Source organism: Vigna unguiculata, chromosome 7 (assembly GCF_037176805.1).
Source record: "Vigna unguiculata cultivar grain cowpea cultivar isolate G323 ecotype 2 chromosome 7, ASM3717680v1, whole genome shotgun sequence".
Lineage (NCBI taxonomy): Eukaryota > Viridiplantae > Streptophyta > Magnoliopsida > Fabales > Fabaceae > Vigna > Vigna unguiculata.
This window is the reverse complement of record NC_140798.1, coordinates 34,020,212-34,037,093: the sequence shown is the minus strand read 5'-3', so window position 1 is coordinate 34,037,093 and position 16,882 is coordinate 34,020,212. Positions and strand designations below refer to the sequence as shown.

At 30.3% G+C, this 16,882-nt stretch overlaps 2 protein-coding genes across 8 annotated transcripts; both read left to right on the top strand.

Annotated features, from left to right (window-relative positions):
- The first annotated feature begins 1,942 nt into the window (after positions 1-1,942).
- Positions 1,943-8,669, top strand: LOC114189768 (bifunctional L-3-cyanoalanine synthase/cysteine synthase D1-like). Of its 7 annotated transcripts, none has more exons than XM_085676101.1 (11): positions 1,943-2,039; positions 2,263-2,321; positions 2,402-2,511; positions 2,597-2,654; positions 4,075-4,338; positions 4,450-4,587; positions 4,708-4,759; positions 5,986-6,065; positions 6,530-6,589; positions 6,737-6,817; positions 8,440-8,669. In XM_085676101.1, the coding sequence occupies exons 1-11, from the start codon at positions 1,958-1,960 to the stop codon at positions 8,527-8,529; spliced, it is 1,074 nt and encodes a 357-aa protein (XP_085532227.1). In that variant the 5' UTR covers positions 1,943-1,957; the 3' UTR covers positions 8,530-8,669. The 7 variants fall into 7 exon arrangements, 5 of the variants coding, with proteins under 5 accessions (XP_085532227.1, XP_027934250.1, XP_027934251.1 ...); XM_028078449.2 differs by having other exon boundaries at positions 1,960-2,197; XR_003605731.2 differs by adding an exon at positions 8,046-8,185 and having other exon boundaries at positions 1,972-2,321.
- Positions 8,670-13,136: 4,467 nt separating this feature from the next.
- Positions 13,137-14,941, top strand: LOC114189969 (benzyl alcohol O-benzoyltransferase-like). Its single transcript, XM_028078700.2, has 2 exons — positions 13,137-13,664; positions 13,875-14,941. The coding sequence occupies exons 1-2, from the start codon at positions 13,194-13,196 to the stop codon at positions 14,769-14,771; spliced, it is 1,368 nt and encodes a 455-aa protein (XP_027934501.2). The 5' UTR covers positions 13,137-13,193; the 3' UTR covers positions 14,772-14,941.
- Positions 14,942-16,882: the final 1,941 nt, after the last annotated feature.

The following is a 16,882-nucleotide window of genomic DNA, read 5'->3' as shown; positions in this document are numbered from 1 at the left end:
ACTCACTCTCATATATTCATATATATATATATATATATATATATATATATATATATATATATATATATATATATATATATATATGAATATAATATTTCTTTTAATATTTTTAAGAATTATGCAAATACTATTTTCGTCCACTTGTTTTTCCTTGACGTTATTGGGATATGCATCACTCAATGTTAATGGTAATTAAGTGTGATTTTAGATAGATTTGAGTATTTTAATGACTTCTTTTGACAGAAAGTTTTATATAAGTGTGTGTGTGAGAGAGTATATTACCAATGATTTTAGGTCCAAAAAACGTGAAATTTACCTCTAGGTGCATAACCAAGTTGATAACAGAATAAACACATTTAGTGTATGGGCTAATCAATTCACTAATGATTCACCAGTTATACATTGAGACTACGTTAAAAAAAAAGGATCATCCAAAGGATTCATCAATATCCTTTATATAAATTATGTGATCGAGTTGGTTGGTTATCATAAATCGAACGATTTCTGTATAAATTAGTTAATCATCTCATTAACATAAATAGGTTCGTAATCAGGATTAAGAGTGGTTGGAGCATGATTAGGTCGACTCTAATTACAGGTTCATAAAAAAATTATATATAAAAGTTAAAAGTATGGTTATTGAAACTTTTATCTCACATTAATTACAACATTTATCTCTTTGACGGATCGATCCTACACTGACTTAAAAATTATTTAAATGAATGTTCTACCCTACACTTATATAATTTGTTTGGTATCCAAAAGCCAAGATGCATGTGAACACTTAAAAATAACAATATGATCGATGTATTTCTAGGAATGAGAGAAAGAGGGGATAAAAATACAGAAAATATAAATTAAAAATGTATAAATAAAACTAAATATATAGCTTCTTAATGACATAAAAAAATATATGAAAGATGGAGAAAAATAGTTTAAAAATTATATAAATTAATTAATTTCACAGAAAAAAAAAATATCAACAAAAATACTTTATTAAAACCGTTGTTTTGATGTGGTTGTCGTGTTGGTTTCCCCAAAGAACCGTTGTTTTGACGTGGTTGTGATTTTGGCTTTTACATAGCAGCTCCTCCTGTGCTTGCAATTTTGGATTCTTCTTGTGCCAATGAAATTTGTTTTACCAAACCCCAAAGAACAATACAAAAACTACTTTTTGGTATCACAGTGCTGGATGCAAAGCAACTAATGTGTATCACTATATTTGTTACATAAAATGCACCTCATTCATTATGATGTCATCTCCTCCAACTTGTTCAATTGTTGCTGCAACAGCTAAATAGAAAACTTTTTCTTCAATAACAGGACTTCTTGGTTTTCAGAATTTCTGATTGGGTTGTCTATGCCAACGACGCTTTTAAATAGGTTCAGATTAAGGACGCAAGATTGAATTATTCCGTATGGGGCCAAAGCAAAGAATGCTAAATTAATTTTACAATAATATGTTTTTAGTCTCTGAACTTTAGTCAAAAATTAGAATTCGTCTTGGTCGAAATTTTTAATAAATTTTGGTTCCTAAACTTTGAAAATGAATAAATATAGGTCTTTTAACCCAATTACATTGACTTTTGTCGACATGTGGAATGTGTTTCATGTTAATATTGAAGTTGTTTACGCCGTTTGACACATTCTCGCCTTAATATTTACTGAGAAAATTCGTTCGAAACCTAAAAAAAATTAACAAAATTGGTTAAAAGGACTATATTCATTCATTTTTTAAGTTTAGGGATCAAAATTTATCAAAGTTTCGACCAAGAACAAATTCCAATTTTGGATCAAAGTTCAGGAACTAAAAACATACTTAACTCATTTTACAAAGCACGTCCTATGCCACTCTTTCGAGGACTTTTTGTAGCCACTTAAATAATCCTTATCTGAAACAACAATCGTATGTACCCATGTCCATGAGAACCAGTGTCCAATAAAACCAAGATAATTGATGAACAATTTGTCCCACTCTGCCCAAACCCCAAAGGGATCATTGGTTTTGTATTTTCTTGCATTGTGTAGTTGCTTTGTACGTACACAAACAATGAATTCTTTATTGTTTTCTTGACAATGATTGGCTCATTATATTATACCAAACCAAAGCAATGTTCTCTGAGAAGAGGCTTTCACAGGGTTCTTTATAATCATTCTCATTCAATATTCCAATACCCCTTTGGTGAACAATCATAAGGTCCTACTTAAATATCTCTTTGCCTTTTCATCTTTTCTCTTAACTAAACTCTTTGACTGCTTCAGCTTGCAGCAGACCTTCAAACATGGAGTCACAGTGCGCAATCAAGAAAGATGCTACTGAAGTACTGTACTGTCACGCTTTGATTTGTATGATTTTTTTATTATCATCAAAAAATTAACATTTACGATGTTTGTTGTGCAGCTAATAGGTAATACCCCAATGGTTTATCTGAATAACATAGTGGAGGGGTGTGTGGCCCGCATTGCTGCTAAGTTAGAATCCATGCAACCCTGCTTCAGTATCAAAGATAGGCATGAACATGACACTGTTCTACAAACTACAGTTGCAACTTCAGTTTCGGAAATTTTAATTATGATGTTCTTTTATTGCACTCAGGACAGCATTTAGCATGATCAAAGATGCTGAGGAAAAAGGTCTCATTACCCCGGGAAAGGTGAGTGAATCAAACAAACTGCAACACCAACTCTTAATTCATCTCGCAGTAATCAAGTAGTATGCTTTTGATTCTTGTCAGGGAGGTTCCATTTCAAACCTATCTAGATTTTTTTTTCCTTGGTGGTGGGCGTTTAAAATTGGAAAATGATTTTTTATTATCTAAATTTTAACTTTTTCTTATAATTTGATGTTATCTTTTAAATAATTTTTCATTTTTCTATTTTTTTATTTTTCTATATTTTAAAATTATTTATAATATGTCATCTCAAATGATAAAGAAATATTAAAATTTAGTTTAAGAAAAATATTATTGTAATATAAAAAGAAACTTTCGTAGACGAAGTTTTTAGAACCAATCAAAGTGGTTTTGACAGGATATTCCATGAAACATTTTTTGTCTTTAGGTAAAAATATATTAAAAATTACAAAACTATGAGTTAACTAATAAACCAACTTAGTCAATTATAAGTATTCAAAGTATAATAGTATTTATTTTTTATTTTATATGTTTGTTAAATTGATAAAAGAAACAATATCAAATTGATGAACTTTTTTTCAAATTAAATTTTCTGTTCGTAGTGCTAAAGTTTAACTGAATCAAGTCGAGACACAATAAAATCTAATAGCATTCTTGACCCTACCAAACTCTAACGAAGTGGTATATTTTAGCGTTTATAATGATAAAATGTAGCATCAAGCTATAGATGTTTAGTTATGTTAAATTATAAAATTATGATATTTAACAATGTGTAAATAATTAAATACAAATGTTCTTATTTTACTATTTTTATAAGAAGTTTGTAACACATTTACTACTTCAAACAATTGGTTATACAATATAGAGAGAGAGAAATGACCATTTATATGATTTTGGTTTTGCATGACACTCTAAATTCTTCAATATGAATAATTTACAGTTGTTTTATTACTTATGGTTAAATAAGAGTTATTTTTTCTGGACTGATTCAAACTCAGAACATAATGTTAAAATATTTTTTATTAGTTGTGAAGTAAAAAATAATTTTAAGAACAAAAAATTACAAATATTTTAAGAAGATACTAGAACTAACTGTAACTAAAATAAAAACGAATCCAAAAAAGCGAAATGGTCCTATATTATTATAATGCCGTCAATCTTTGTATTACAGATAAATTTATTTTTGTGAATAAAAAATTAATTTTATATTATTTAATCATTAATTGAAAACCATAGATATAAGGTGCTATATAAAGTCAGTGAAGGAGAGAAAATGAGAGGTGCGATGCGAGAGCCTGGTCTAGGGTTAGATATGGCCTTTACTTGGGCAATAATCTAATTCAAATTCCATGCCATCACACGCTGTACAAGTGCTTATTTTGATGTTTTATTGCTGAGATTTTGTTTTTTGTTTTGTATATTACAATGGTTGAAAATGAAGAGTGTTCTTGTGGAGGCTACGAGTGGGAACACTGGCATTGGAATGGCATTCATAGCAACTTTGAAGGGCTACAAGGTAATAGTGGCAATGCCAGCTTCGGTGAGTCTGGAGAGAAAAATTGTGCTTCTAGCCTTCGGAGCTGAGGTGCATCTCACAGACCCTGCCAAAGGAACCGATGAAGTTCTTAGGAAGGCAGAGGAGATAGTGAATAACACCCCCGGCAGTTACATGCTCCGCCAGATTGATAATCCTGCCAATCCAAAAGTACAATCTATTCCATATTCATATCCACATATTTGATTTGAGCCTATTATTAGTATTGCTGCTGTTATTATTATTTGATTTGTGTATTCAAGGTGATTTTCTGAATTATAGGTTCATTATGAGAGTACTGGGCCTGAGATATGGAGAGACTCCGGAGGGAAAGTTGATGCTTTGGTTGCAGGGGTAGGAACAGGGGGCACAATAACGGGCGCTGGCAGATTTCTCAAGGAGAGAAACCCCAATGTCAAGGTGGATTTCCTTACCATTTTACCTTACCCTCCATGATTTCAGTAAAATAGGTATTAAGGAATCAAATCTTGCTTCTGTGCTAACTTCACGTTTGCATTGCTGTTTTGGTTTTGCTCTCAGTTGTACGGCGTAGAACCATTTGAAAGTCCAGTTCTTAGTGGAGGATCGCCAGGTAATTTTACCAGTATACGTATACCCTCATCCTTTTCATTCAGTGGGTGTTTATTCTACAGACAAAGCTAGGTATGACATTTAATTAAAAGACATGTGGATTTTGTTATAGTTTTAGTCATTGTTTTCAGTGATGGTTATAAAACAACGTAGATCATTCAAATATAATTATAATAATCTATCAGAGCAATGTGTACTATCAAACACATTTATGTTGCAAAAGATAAATTTGATTCAACTCCATCCAGTTTACGCAAGTTTGTATAGGGTTGAATAAATTGGCAATCTACCCAGTTAGAAATTAGGCTTTATTAGGCTGAATCATCAAAATTTGATAAAAAAAAAGTTAAGAAAACGAATTGGGTTAACCCACTAAATAAATAAAAATATAAAAAATTAAAGGCTATATTTATGATAAATTTTGCAATACCTCTATTTTAGAACTAAAAAATAGAAAAATAAAATTTCAATCTAATGAGTCAACTACAATTTGAAAGATTTTGTCTTACCGCTCAATCTACACATTTAGATGAATCAACTTGTTTAACAACACATCGAATTCAACCTGTATTATAACATTCATTCCTAAAATATTAAAACTAAAAGCTAGTCTCCTAACATCAATAAATCTAGCATTATAAGTCTTTGTGGGGTATAATAAATATAAGATTTATATTTATTTAAAGAAAAGAAAGTCAATTCACTGGATTGACTTCATCTAGCTCAAAAGGCATGTTGGACTTAAAGTGAATTAAAAAATTCAATTCACCCAAAAATTTAAGAATATTTAATATTTTTTATCCTTATAAAATGTTTAAATTATATTCTCAAAAATTTATCTTATTTTAAACACATCCTCTCCACTCCTCTTCTCTCTGTTATGCCAGATACTCGGTATTCTGGAGGAAGAAAATTTTCTGTATGTGCTCCGAACAGTGTTATTGTACTATATACATAAATATTTAAGTAGTATGGTAATTTACGGACCGTAACACACCGTATTTGTGCACTGAAGGAGTTGAACCCATATTTAGCTTAAGGTAATTGGATTAGAAATTAGACGCTAAATGTTTGTTGTTAGTTGAATTGTGAACATTTTCATTCAGATGCATACATCTACTCTGAAAATTTGTTCTTTAAGCTTTATCAAGACCTCAAACGGGTGAATTTATATAAACGGATAATGAGACCGTTTACTGACTTTTCTATAAATTTGTACACATTCAGGTGATCACCTAATCCAAGGGATTGGTAATGGTATCATTCCGAATGTACTGGATGTTAATCTCCTAGATGAAGTCATCCAGGTAGATCACAACTCCCTTCATTTTCCTGAGTCTCTCTGTCTATCTCTTAGCCTAAGTATAGCCTCTATTTGTTTTTCTGTTTTGTAGAAATGTTCTCAAGTAATCTTAATATCTAGATTTTATTCAAGTATATCTCAGTTACCAAGTAGGTGTGTGGATACCTTTTTCAACTATTTCAAACTTTGTTGTTTTAGGTTTTAAATTGACTTAAATTTCCAGTAATAAAATGGCTGGTATTATTTTTAGAGTATAGTTTCTTGTGTCTGGGAATATATAATCATGCATGCGAAGAAAAAAAATAGTGTATATATATATATGTGTGTCAAGTATAAGCAAGTTACATTATGTGTCAAGTATATATGTGTGTCAGTTATACAATAGTATAAGCAAGTTCCATTATCTTTGCTTAGCTAGCTGCTATTACAGCGCATTATGTCAAGACTAACAAGGTCTGTAAACTGCAGATATCAAGTGTAGAAGCAATAGAAACTGCTAAGCTGCTTGCTTTAAAAGAAGGTTTGTTGGTATGACAATGATAAATTGTGGCTCTTATTGATTTCACAGTAGTTTCTATATGGATATTCGTGTAAAATGCGAACTCTATACTTCTCTAATTCCAATTATTCAAATTATTAGTTCTCATGCTGATTATATTATTACTTCTTTTGCAGATGGGAATTTCATCGGGTGCCGCAGCAGCCGCTGCCATAAAATTGGGGAAGAGACCTGAAAATGCCGGAAAACTCATCGTTGTGAGTTTCTTATCTTTGACAAGTTTGATTTATTTAACAGGAATTATGAGATTATTATATTCTAAAACTTTACCCAAAAAAAAGACCGGTAATGAAAGATGTCTGTGAAGAAACAGAATAGAAAAGAGGTGACCGGAGTTAGAGGGCACTTGACCCTGAGAAAAAAGTATGTAAAAGAATTTGGTTTTTAGGGTATTGGGAATGTACCAACTCTGAAGAACATTTGCACTTCTGATAATTAGGGATGAATCATGAATAATTCATTGCATTAACATTGAAAACTTTTACGAGATATATATAAGAAGCATATTTTTTATAACTCGGAAGAAAGAATGTCCTAATCGATAATGATAAATTAGGGTAGTGTTGGCCATTAGAGGAAGATTCCTCCCGTTGGGCAGATTTAGATCTTCTAGGCAAGGAAGTCGTTGCATTTTCCAGCATGTCCAATTGCCCTCCTCGAATCCCTCTCTGGAAACACAACAATTGTTGTTAAAATCGAGATTACATGTCAAATCTTAAGTAAGTTTCTGTATGAAGATTTTAGAGGATGATTTTGGAACACGAAACATGTTTTTTCAAGATTATTGATGGGATTAACTGAATCCTTTTTTGACCTGCTGCAGTTATAAAAGTTCCATCTGCAATGTCAATTTTCTTATTGATATAGGCGGAGAAGTCTTTAGTTAAGGTTGTCATAATATTGTCAGCAACTCTAAAGTCTATATCCAATCATGTTATACATTTATTCCAAAAGAAAATGAAAGCATAGTTGAGTATGCCGTAGATTTCTCTAGTTTACTTAGGAAAACTCGAATCTTTTTTCTACTGATCTACTTCCTTAGTTGAGAAGGACAGATTTGTTTTCTTCACCTGTTTTTGAAAAATAGGTCACTTTTGTGTTCCCATTATTGATCTCAACATGGAGGCTTTGGATAAAGTCTGTACCACTTCTTCCAAATATAGCAAGGGTTATTGTGGTAGGTAAAAGTACAACATCGACCATCATCCTTCTCGTCCACATTTGTCAATCTTCTTGTCTTCTATCTCATGACTATGGCCAAAGTCAAGTTTCTTATGTTCAAAGACCATTTTTAAGGTTTTTTGAGTGTTGGAAAATCTAACATTTTACTCCTACTTTCTTCACTTAGTACAACAGCCACTGCTTCGTTGGAGTTTTTTCGCTCTTGTTTCTGTAAGATTTGGATTCTAACTTGATCAAATTCAGAATTCAAGCCAACGAGGAAACCGTGTTCATGGACTCTGAGTAGCCCAAAAAACTTCTTGATAACCGCTGCATCTTTAGAACGATTGGTCTTTATTGGTCCAATTCCATCCGTAAGGACTTGAGCTGGTTAGTGTATTAAGGTAATCCCCTGCTTTGCTGCCAAAGTCTTTACTTTTTCTTCAAATGGAAGTGTCATGATCATTGATTCTTCCTCGTCCCACGTGGTAAACTTAGGACCCTCTTATTAGGTTTTTCCTCTATTTGCTGATTCAACTTTTCTAGAATCTAAGGATGTTTGGTATTGTGTGAATTTGTGATTATTCTTCCTTGAGGTACAAGAGATTTTTACTTTATATAAATCATGTCATTTGACATTTGCTGCGATGCTGTGCAGGTGGTATTTCCCAGTTATGGAGAGCGTTATTTGTCATCGCCATTGTTCGAATCCATTAGGCATGAAGCTGAACAAATGACATTTCATTAAGATAATCTCCTAAGTAATTCTGCTCTCTGAATTTTATGGTATCAGAGTATTTTTGTTTTTTGTCTAATGATCCTCTGTTCATGAGGATCCACCACTTGTTTGACTTCAATAATGCAAAAGAATTTTTTAAGAGAAGCCAACCATGATCCCTTATTCAGAAGGATTAGAAATCTCCATGTGTTTAACTTCAAACCATCTAAAAGGAATAGAAAATTAACAAATGTTGAACGCGTTGGGATATCTTATAAAAAACGCTCTTTCTGAAAAAATGAAGTATCATATTTATAGTATAAAAGAAAATATTTATGATAGAAAGGGTAAAGAGCACCTAATCTTTTAAAATTTAAATGGACACATTAATTTTTAATGTTGTCCCAATGATATAGATTATTTTCGTGGGTGATTTATATGCTTTAACTTGTTTACCAGGAAACACCATAAACTTATTCTAGTTGACTTTAAAATTTCACTTATTTTACAATTAAAATCTTTAATTCATTTTTATCTTAACTAATCCTTCAAATTTAAACAATTTAAAAGTAGCCTTTTAAACCATCGTTGTTATATAAATTTTGTTTTTATAAATCACTTTCTATGCATTGAAACATCATAAAAATTATAACTAAATCACCTTTTGCAAAATTTATTAGTTTTATTTCCCCCCTTTATTTTGTTAGTATTTTTTTCCTAAATTTATATTTTTATCGTATCTTAATAAATTAAAAAAATATATACTTGTAACAAGAAAATTGTAAAAGATTAGTTTGTTATTGATATTAAAAGCAAAAACTTACCTCTAACCCAATGTAAATAACTATTTTTTAAGAAAAAAAATATAATACAATTAATTCAAGATTACTATTTGAAATACTAAGGTTAAAATCTCAAGTTAGTTTCTCAGTATTTTTGTCTTAATCATATTCTTACTTTTGAAAATATGATGTAATCATCAATTAAAAATAAAATTAACCTTTATATATATATATATATTACAAATTGATTTTTATAAGATTTAGTCAAATTAAAATTCATTTCTAACCATCTTTTTGCAATGTGTTTGAATAATATTATAAGTTATCTTTACATTATTTTTATAATATTCAATTTTGGCAATTATTTATCTCCTTTGTAAAAACTAGGTCATCGCTTAAATTTTGGCAATGTGTGTCATCATCAACACACATATTTATAATTTATTAATTATTCTTACTAATTGATTTATTTAAACTCTCCATTTTAAAAAATTTAACTAAACAATAATATTGTTTTATCTTATTTTTTAATATTTAAATATTATTATTATTTACATTTTTTTTATTAAAAAATAACATTTAAACAAAAAATTATATCAACCCCAATTATTGATTGTGGATAACTTTTATCATTAGGAATTTAAATGAAAAAGTCTCACGTTAACTAAAATTGAAAAAGTAGAACATTATATAAGGATAAAAACTCATAAACGTATTGTCTTAAAATTTTGAAAATAATGTCAATGTCTTGTGTGGTTGGACTCAGGTCTCGTTGGTATTTATTCTTCCCATAAAATCCTCTTCATAGACCTAACATTTACAAGAAAAAATCAACTATAAAAAAATACAACGTAATTTATTATATTAAATTAAGGTTTAATCACACGGAAGGTTCCCGTTTTCGTTACAAAATCTCAATTAGGTCCTCAACTTCAAAGTTATCTCAATTGGGTCATATTTTTTGAAAATTTGTTCCAATTTGGTCATTTCCGTTAGGGCATCATTGACGGCGTTAACTCTATGCCACGTGTCAACTCGTAGTTTTTTTAAAAATTTTTTAAATTTTTTTAAATTTTTAAATTTTTTTTTTTACCTTTTTTTCTTAAAAAAATCTGACATGTGTCAAATTAGGGTTTTGCCACATGTCAGCTTGTGATTTTCTTAATTTTTTTTTAATTTTTTTAATTTTTAAATTTAAAAGAAAAAAAAAACTGCCACGTGTCAAAATATGATTTTGTCACGTGTCAATTATTTATGTGAAAAATCTCGATTTGGTTATTGTATTTGATATTTTGTCTCAATTTAGTCCTAATCTCTTTTTAAACTGAAGTAATTTCATCCCTTTCAAATTGAGACCAAATTTAACTTTTATATCAATATTATGATGATATTTTTATTATAATAGATATTTTTTAAATTCAATTGTAAGTTGTTTAGAAATTATTAAAACAATTTTTTTAAATAAAGTTTAATGCAAAATTTAAATTTAAATACAATTAATTTGGTTTAAAATATCTATTATAATAAAAGTATCATTATAATATTGATATAAAATTTAAATGTTGTCTCAATTGGAAAGAAATGAAATTACTTTAGTTTAAAAAGAGATTATGACTAGATTGAGACAAGAAAACAAATACAGGGACCAAATCGAGATTTCTCACATAAATAATTGACACGTAGCAGAATCATATTTTGACACGTGGTAATTTTTTTTTAAAAGCTAAAAATTTAAAGAATCATAAGCTGACACGTGGCAAAACCCTAATTTGACACGTGTCAACTGTTTTTCAAGAAAAAAAAAAGTAAAAGAAATTAAAAGAAAAAAAAAAAACACGAGCTGATACGTGACACACACTTAACACTGTCAATAAATGCCTTAACAGAAATGATCAAATTAAAACAAATTTTTAAAAGATATGATCCAATTAAAATAACTTTGAAGTTGACAACCCAATTAAAATTTTATAACAAAAATAGACGTAATTAAACCTTAAATTAACAGAAATGACCAAATTAAAACAATATTCTTTTATTTTATATTTTCACTTTTGCAGGAAAATTTCACTTGCGGCATACGAACAAGGAAAATTTTCTACCGACAAACCATAAGCGATTATTTTCCATTACGTCTGTACCAACTATGTAAGGAATGACGTATACATTTATTATTCATCGAAAACGTGTCACGCGTGGGGTGGGAGAAAAGGATTTAATTATATAAAATCAAATTAGTTTCTCATCTATATCTAGAGAGAAAGATTTGATATTTATTTTACAGAAAAAGAAAAAGAGGGAAAGAAAAGGACAGGAATTTGTTATAGTTTAGTCAAACACAACAAAAGAGAGAAAATTAATTTAAAACCTGGCTTGTCCTTTTATTTAGTTATCATATCATATTTTTATAATTTTCAAATATATATTTTTATCTATATACTTTATCAAACAGTTAACATTAAAAACAAATCGTTGGAGAGAGAAGAAAGTTGACTCAAGAATAGATAAAACCTAATTTTTGTTTTGTTTGTTTTTCATGTCTATGACATGGGAGAGGGGAAAAACCAGAAATAGTAAGTATTAATAATTATTGAGTTAGACATGAAACCAATAAAAAGTAGATAAAATTATTTAGTATTGTTTGCTTTGATTTTTTATTAGTATTGTGTGCTTTGATTTTTTATTTAAACTCTCATTCTTCACTTAATGTATTTATTGTATTTTTTATAATAAATATAAAATATATAATCAATAAAAAAAAATCAAAGCAAACAATACTAAATAAAAAATCTCTTCAATTTTTATCTTAATTAAACAAATTATTTTATTTTATTTTACTGTTCATTTCTTTATCTCTTTCCAGTCAAGAATTTATTGTTCGCAACCCTACCTACATGACCTGTTGACAACTGTGTACCAGTTGATAATCAATAGAGGATTGTACAGAGTATCAAAACGTTTTTTCTTCATATGATTTTACAATTTTAGCCATCTCTAATACTTTTTTTTCATAATATTTTAAATATTTATAATAACAAAATATATTATTTCTCAAATTATAATTAACATATATATTATTAATAATTATATACTATTATTATTATTATATATATAAATAAAATAATAATAATAAGAAATAATATATTTATATGTATAATATTATTAAAAATAATAATATATATAATAATAATAAAGAATATATAGTAATTAACAATAATATATAATAACTAAATATAATAATAATATTAGTTATTAACTAATAATTTTAAATAGTAATAATTTTTATAAAGTTAATTATAATAATATAATATAATTTATTTTTGTATTTTTTGTTAAAGTTTATTAAATAATACTTTTAAAATGTAATATTTTTAAATAATCTAAAAATTATTTAATATATTTTTATATTGAGGGTGCTTTAATAATTTTTTAATTTTATCTATTATAACTCTTTATTTTATTTATCACATCAGTCAAATTATTGAGTCAGTTTCATTAAATTTATTTTTAAATTTACTCAATTTATCTTTTAAATCCACACAAAGAAACACACATATCCATCAACATAAATTCACATAAATTTACTTTCACATTCTCCTCCAAATTCATCTATCCATAAAAACACAATCTTATTGTTTAGCTTAAATGAAATATTATACAAGAAAAATATATTTGAAAATTAAATAACGACAATTTTCTCTTATAATTTAAAATAAAATTGTTTAAATAATTTTAAATGTTTAAAATAAAAAATATTACCAAAATTATAAAAACAAATTGTGAAAATTTAATTTTCCAAAATTCATTTTCCATTATATAAACCTGTCAGGTCCATGCAAACTTTTCCTTTAGTATACTCAACTTTTTCTAGTCTAGTCTCCACCTTAATCTTCACACCTCACTCTTCCTCCACCCATGGCTTTTTCTCACGACTTGGAGGAGGAATCCTCTTCGCCCCCTCTCGTGTTTCACGTGCGGAGGAGCGAACCGGAGCTGGTGGCTCCGGCCAAGCCCACTCCCCGCGAAACCAAACTGCTATCAGACATAGACACCCAAGCGGGCCTCCGAACCCAAATTCCAATCATACAGTTCTACAGAAACGACCCATCAATGGCAGGGAAGGATCCGGTTGAAGCCATTAGACACGCTCTCGCCGAAACCCTAGTTTTCTACTACCCGTTGGCTGGAAGGATTAAGGACGGTCCTGACGGAAGCCTGGTGGTGGATTGCAACGAGGAGGGTGTGATGTTCATCGAGGCCGACGCTGATGTCACACTCCACCAATTCGGTCACACTCTTAAACCCCCTTTCCCGTGCTTCCAACAACTCCTTTACCAACCTCCCGGTTCGGAAGCTGTAACTCATACACCCCTTTTTATTATACAGGTCCAACCTACCATATTCTTCACCCAAGCTTTCAATTTTATACAGAACATTATCAGGGTTTAGTAAACAAACTTAATCATATGCATGATTGATCAAAATCACAAGTTGGATTATATAAAGAGAGTTTAACGTGACATGCTTAGTTAATTACAAATGACTGCATGCATGTTTTTAAAGCAGTCTCTTTTTTTTTTTTTTAATGATACACAGGTGACGCGTTTGAAGTGCGGTGGTTTCATCTTGGCGCTCCGTTTCAACCACGCCATAGTCGACGGAGTTGGCCTGATTCAGTTCACAATTACCATGGCAGGGATAGCTCGAGGAGTCTTTCAAGAACCTCCATTCAAACCTGTGTGGCGCAGGGACCTTCTCAGTGCCAGGGATCCGCCACGTGTCACATTCAACCATCGCGAGTACGAGCAACTCACAGACTCCAACGACGCCGTTCTAGAGAGCTTCGAGCAACGGTCATTCTTCTTCGGCCCGGCCGAAACTGCCGCCATCCGCGCCCTCCTCCCCCATGACCTCGACCAGCACACCACCACCTTCGAGGTGCTGACGTCTTACGTCTGGCGCTGCCGTACAAGAGCGCTTCAGATCAATCCTGATGAGGACGTTCGGATGATGTGCATCGTGGATGCGCGCGACAAGTTCAAGTCGTCCTTACTGACGGGTTATTACGGTAGCTGCTTTGCGTTTCCGGCAGCTGTGGCCGCTGCCGGAGAGCTTTGCTTGGAGCCGTTGGAGTATGCGGTGAGGCTGATACAGAAGGCGAGGGGCGAGGTGAGCGAGGAGTATGTTCACTCTGTGGCGGATCTGATGGTGAGTTCGGGAAGACCTTTGTTTACTGTCGTGAGGTCGTGTCTGGTTTTGGATACGACGGAGGCTGGATTTAGAGATTTGGATTTTGGGTGGGGGAAGGCGCTGTATGGAGGAATGGCTGTTGCTGGTGCAGGGATGTTTCCTGCAGTGAACTTTCATGTTCCGAGTCAGAACGCGAAGGGAGAGGAAGGGATTCTGGTTTTGGTTTCCTTGCCTTCACAAGTTATGAAAATCTTTGCCAATGAGTTGGATGACAATTTGGTTCAGAACAACACAACAATTTAGTTGATCATTTGGTTTGGTGTCACTGTTCATTGTTTTATGATCTACCTAAGATGAAGTCATTAGAAGTGAGAGGTTAATTGTGGACTTAAAAGCTTGGGTTGTCATCACTGTAAGAAATAAATTTGTGTGTGTGTTTTAAAATATAATAATACCTTTTAATTAAAAATCTACATTTAAGTTGTAATTAATTTTAAATTCTATTAAATATGTGTGTTTTGTTTTGTTTTGTTTTTTATTATTAGCCATTGATTTTCCTAATCTCTAGCTATTTTGATTTAAAACTTATGAAGAAACATGTTTAATAGTTCCAGAAATTTCATTAAAGACAGTTAGTAAATTTCTCAGTAACTATTTAATGTCTCTAATATATGACAACAAAATATTTAGCCAAATATTTCAATTTCAATTGGCTTCCTTTTTCTTTTTCTTTTTCATTCTAAACAGTACTATTTCCCGTTTATCTGATCTATGTATAAATAGACAGGTGAAAATTCTCTGGGATAAATGTTCAGGAGATCGAATTTAAATAAAATAATTTATATTTATAACATTTTCTTAAAGCAATTTTGTTGAAAAATTATTTAGTGTAAAATTTTCAACCTGTCATAAAATTTGCTTTCAGGATTCTTTTTCATCGTGTAGTCAAACCGAAGTTTGAAAACAAAATCAATTTTGATATCTATCAATATCTAAATATCTGTATCTCTTCTGCTTTAGGATATAGATTAATTAACCAAGAACCAATTTTAGAAATGTAGTATTTTGGTGTATGCATGTCTTTATTCATTTTATCTTTCAGATTTTCAGTAAGAAATCCTATACAAAAATACTATAAAAATATTGGAGTCAAGAGACCGATTAACCTTAATTTATTTAGATTCATTTATTTGTAATGATATAATTAGATATTTACTCGAGATTTCAGTTACGTGCATTTAAAATTTAAAATTTAAAATAACGAGTGCGGGATTTGTTTGAATGGATTTGGACAGAAGGGAAAATGCATATTAGCGGGATAAGTTACTTATTTAATTCCGCTCCATGTGATGATATTTGGGGTGAATAATGTTATTTTATAAAAGGAATATCGCAAAAACATCATGTGGACTGAGTTTTGCAATAATCATGGCGAGAATAGAGGTTGAGAATTGTGAGAACGGTGAATTAGAACGCACGTTGAACAACTAGGGAATCGATTCTGGTTTGAAAACTATTCAATAAGTTCTTGAGATACAAAGAATCGAATCTAGATTTGTTGGAACCAATTCCAAAATATCGGCCATGAGAATCGGTTCTCTTGGAGATCCGAACCGATTCCAATTTCTAAAAATGGTTTGTTTAAGAATAGTAGTGCATGCAGGATTTTTTGTCTGTAATAGACAAATCACTTCTCATAATTACGAGATTAGACAAATCTTTTAAAAATTACGAATTTAGACAAAATGTATTGGGGAGAGATGTTTTCTCATAAAGAAGTTTTCAGATAAAATTATTTAGGAGAGATACATTTTGTATATTGTAATTGATTACTAAATGAATTATAAGATTAGTCCAGAAATATTGTAATCGATTATAGAATGAGTTTCAGTATTTCTGGATAATATAATCGACTACATAAATATGTTCATCAATTACAATTGTATTTTATTTTTTTAAATTTAGTTGTAATTATTCTCGACACATCCTGTGCACGTGGGAAGAGACTACTTATGTTTGTACTTGTACTTGTGAAATTCAACTTTGACTTACTTTGAATGAAAACAGGTTGTTAGAAAATCTTTTGTCCATGCTATTTCTATTGTGTCTCAAATCTGCATAGGTAAATGGAAAAAAGTGAGGTAGATTTTAATTTGATGATCACACATGATATTATTATTATCTCCCTCTCACTTTATTGAATAAAAGTAAAAAATAATAATTCACTCACACAAAAGTAATTTCATAATACTTTTATCAGAGCAACTTAGTAATTTTAATTATTATCTATTAAGACTTATTTTTTTTTTATCTATCATATCAATCAATTTACTCACAAATTTCATTCTTAAATCCATTCATTTTTACTTTCAAATCTCTAAAAAAAACAATACAACTTTTACGTTCAAAGCAAC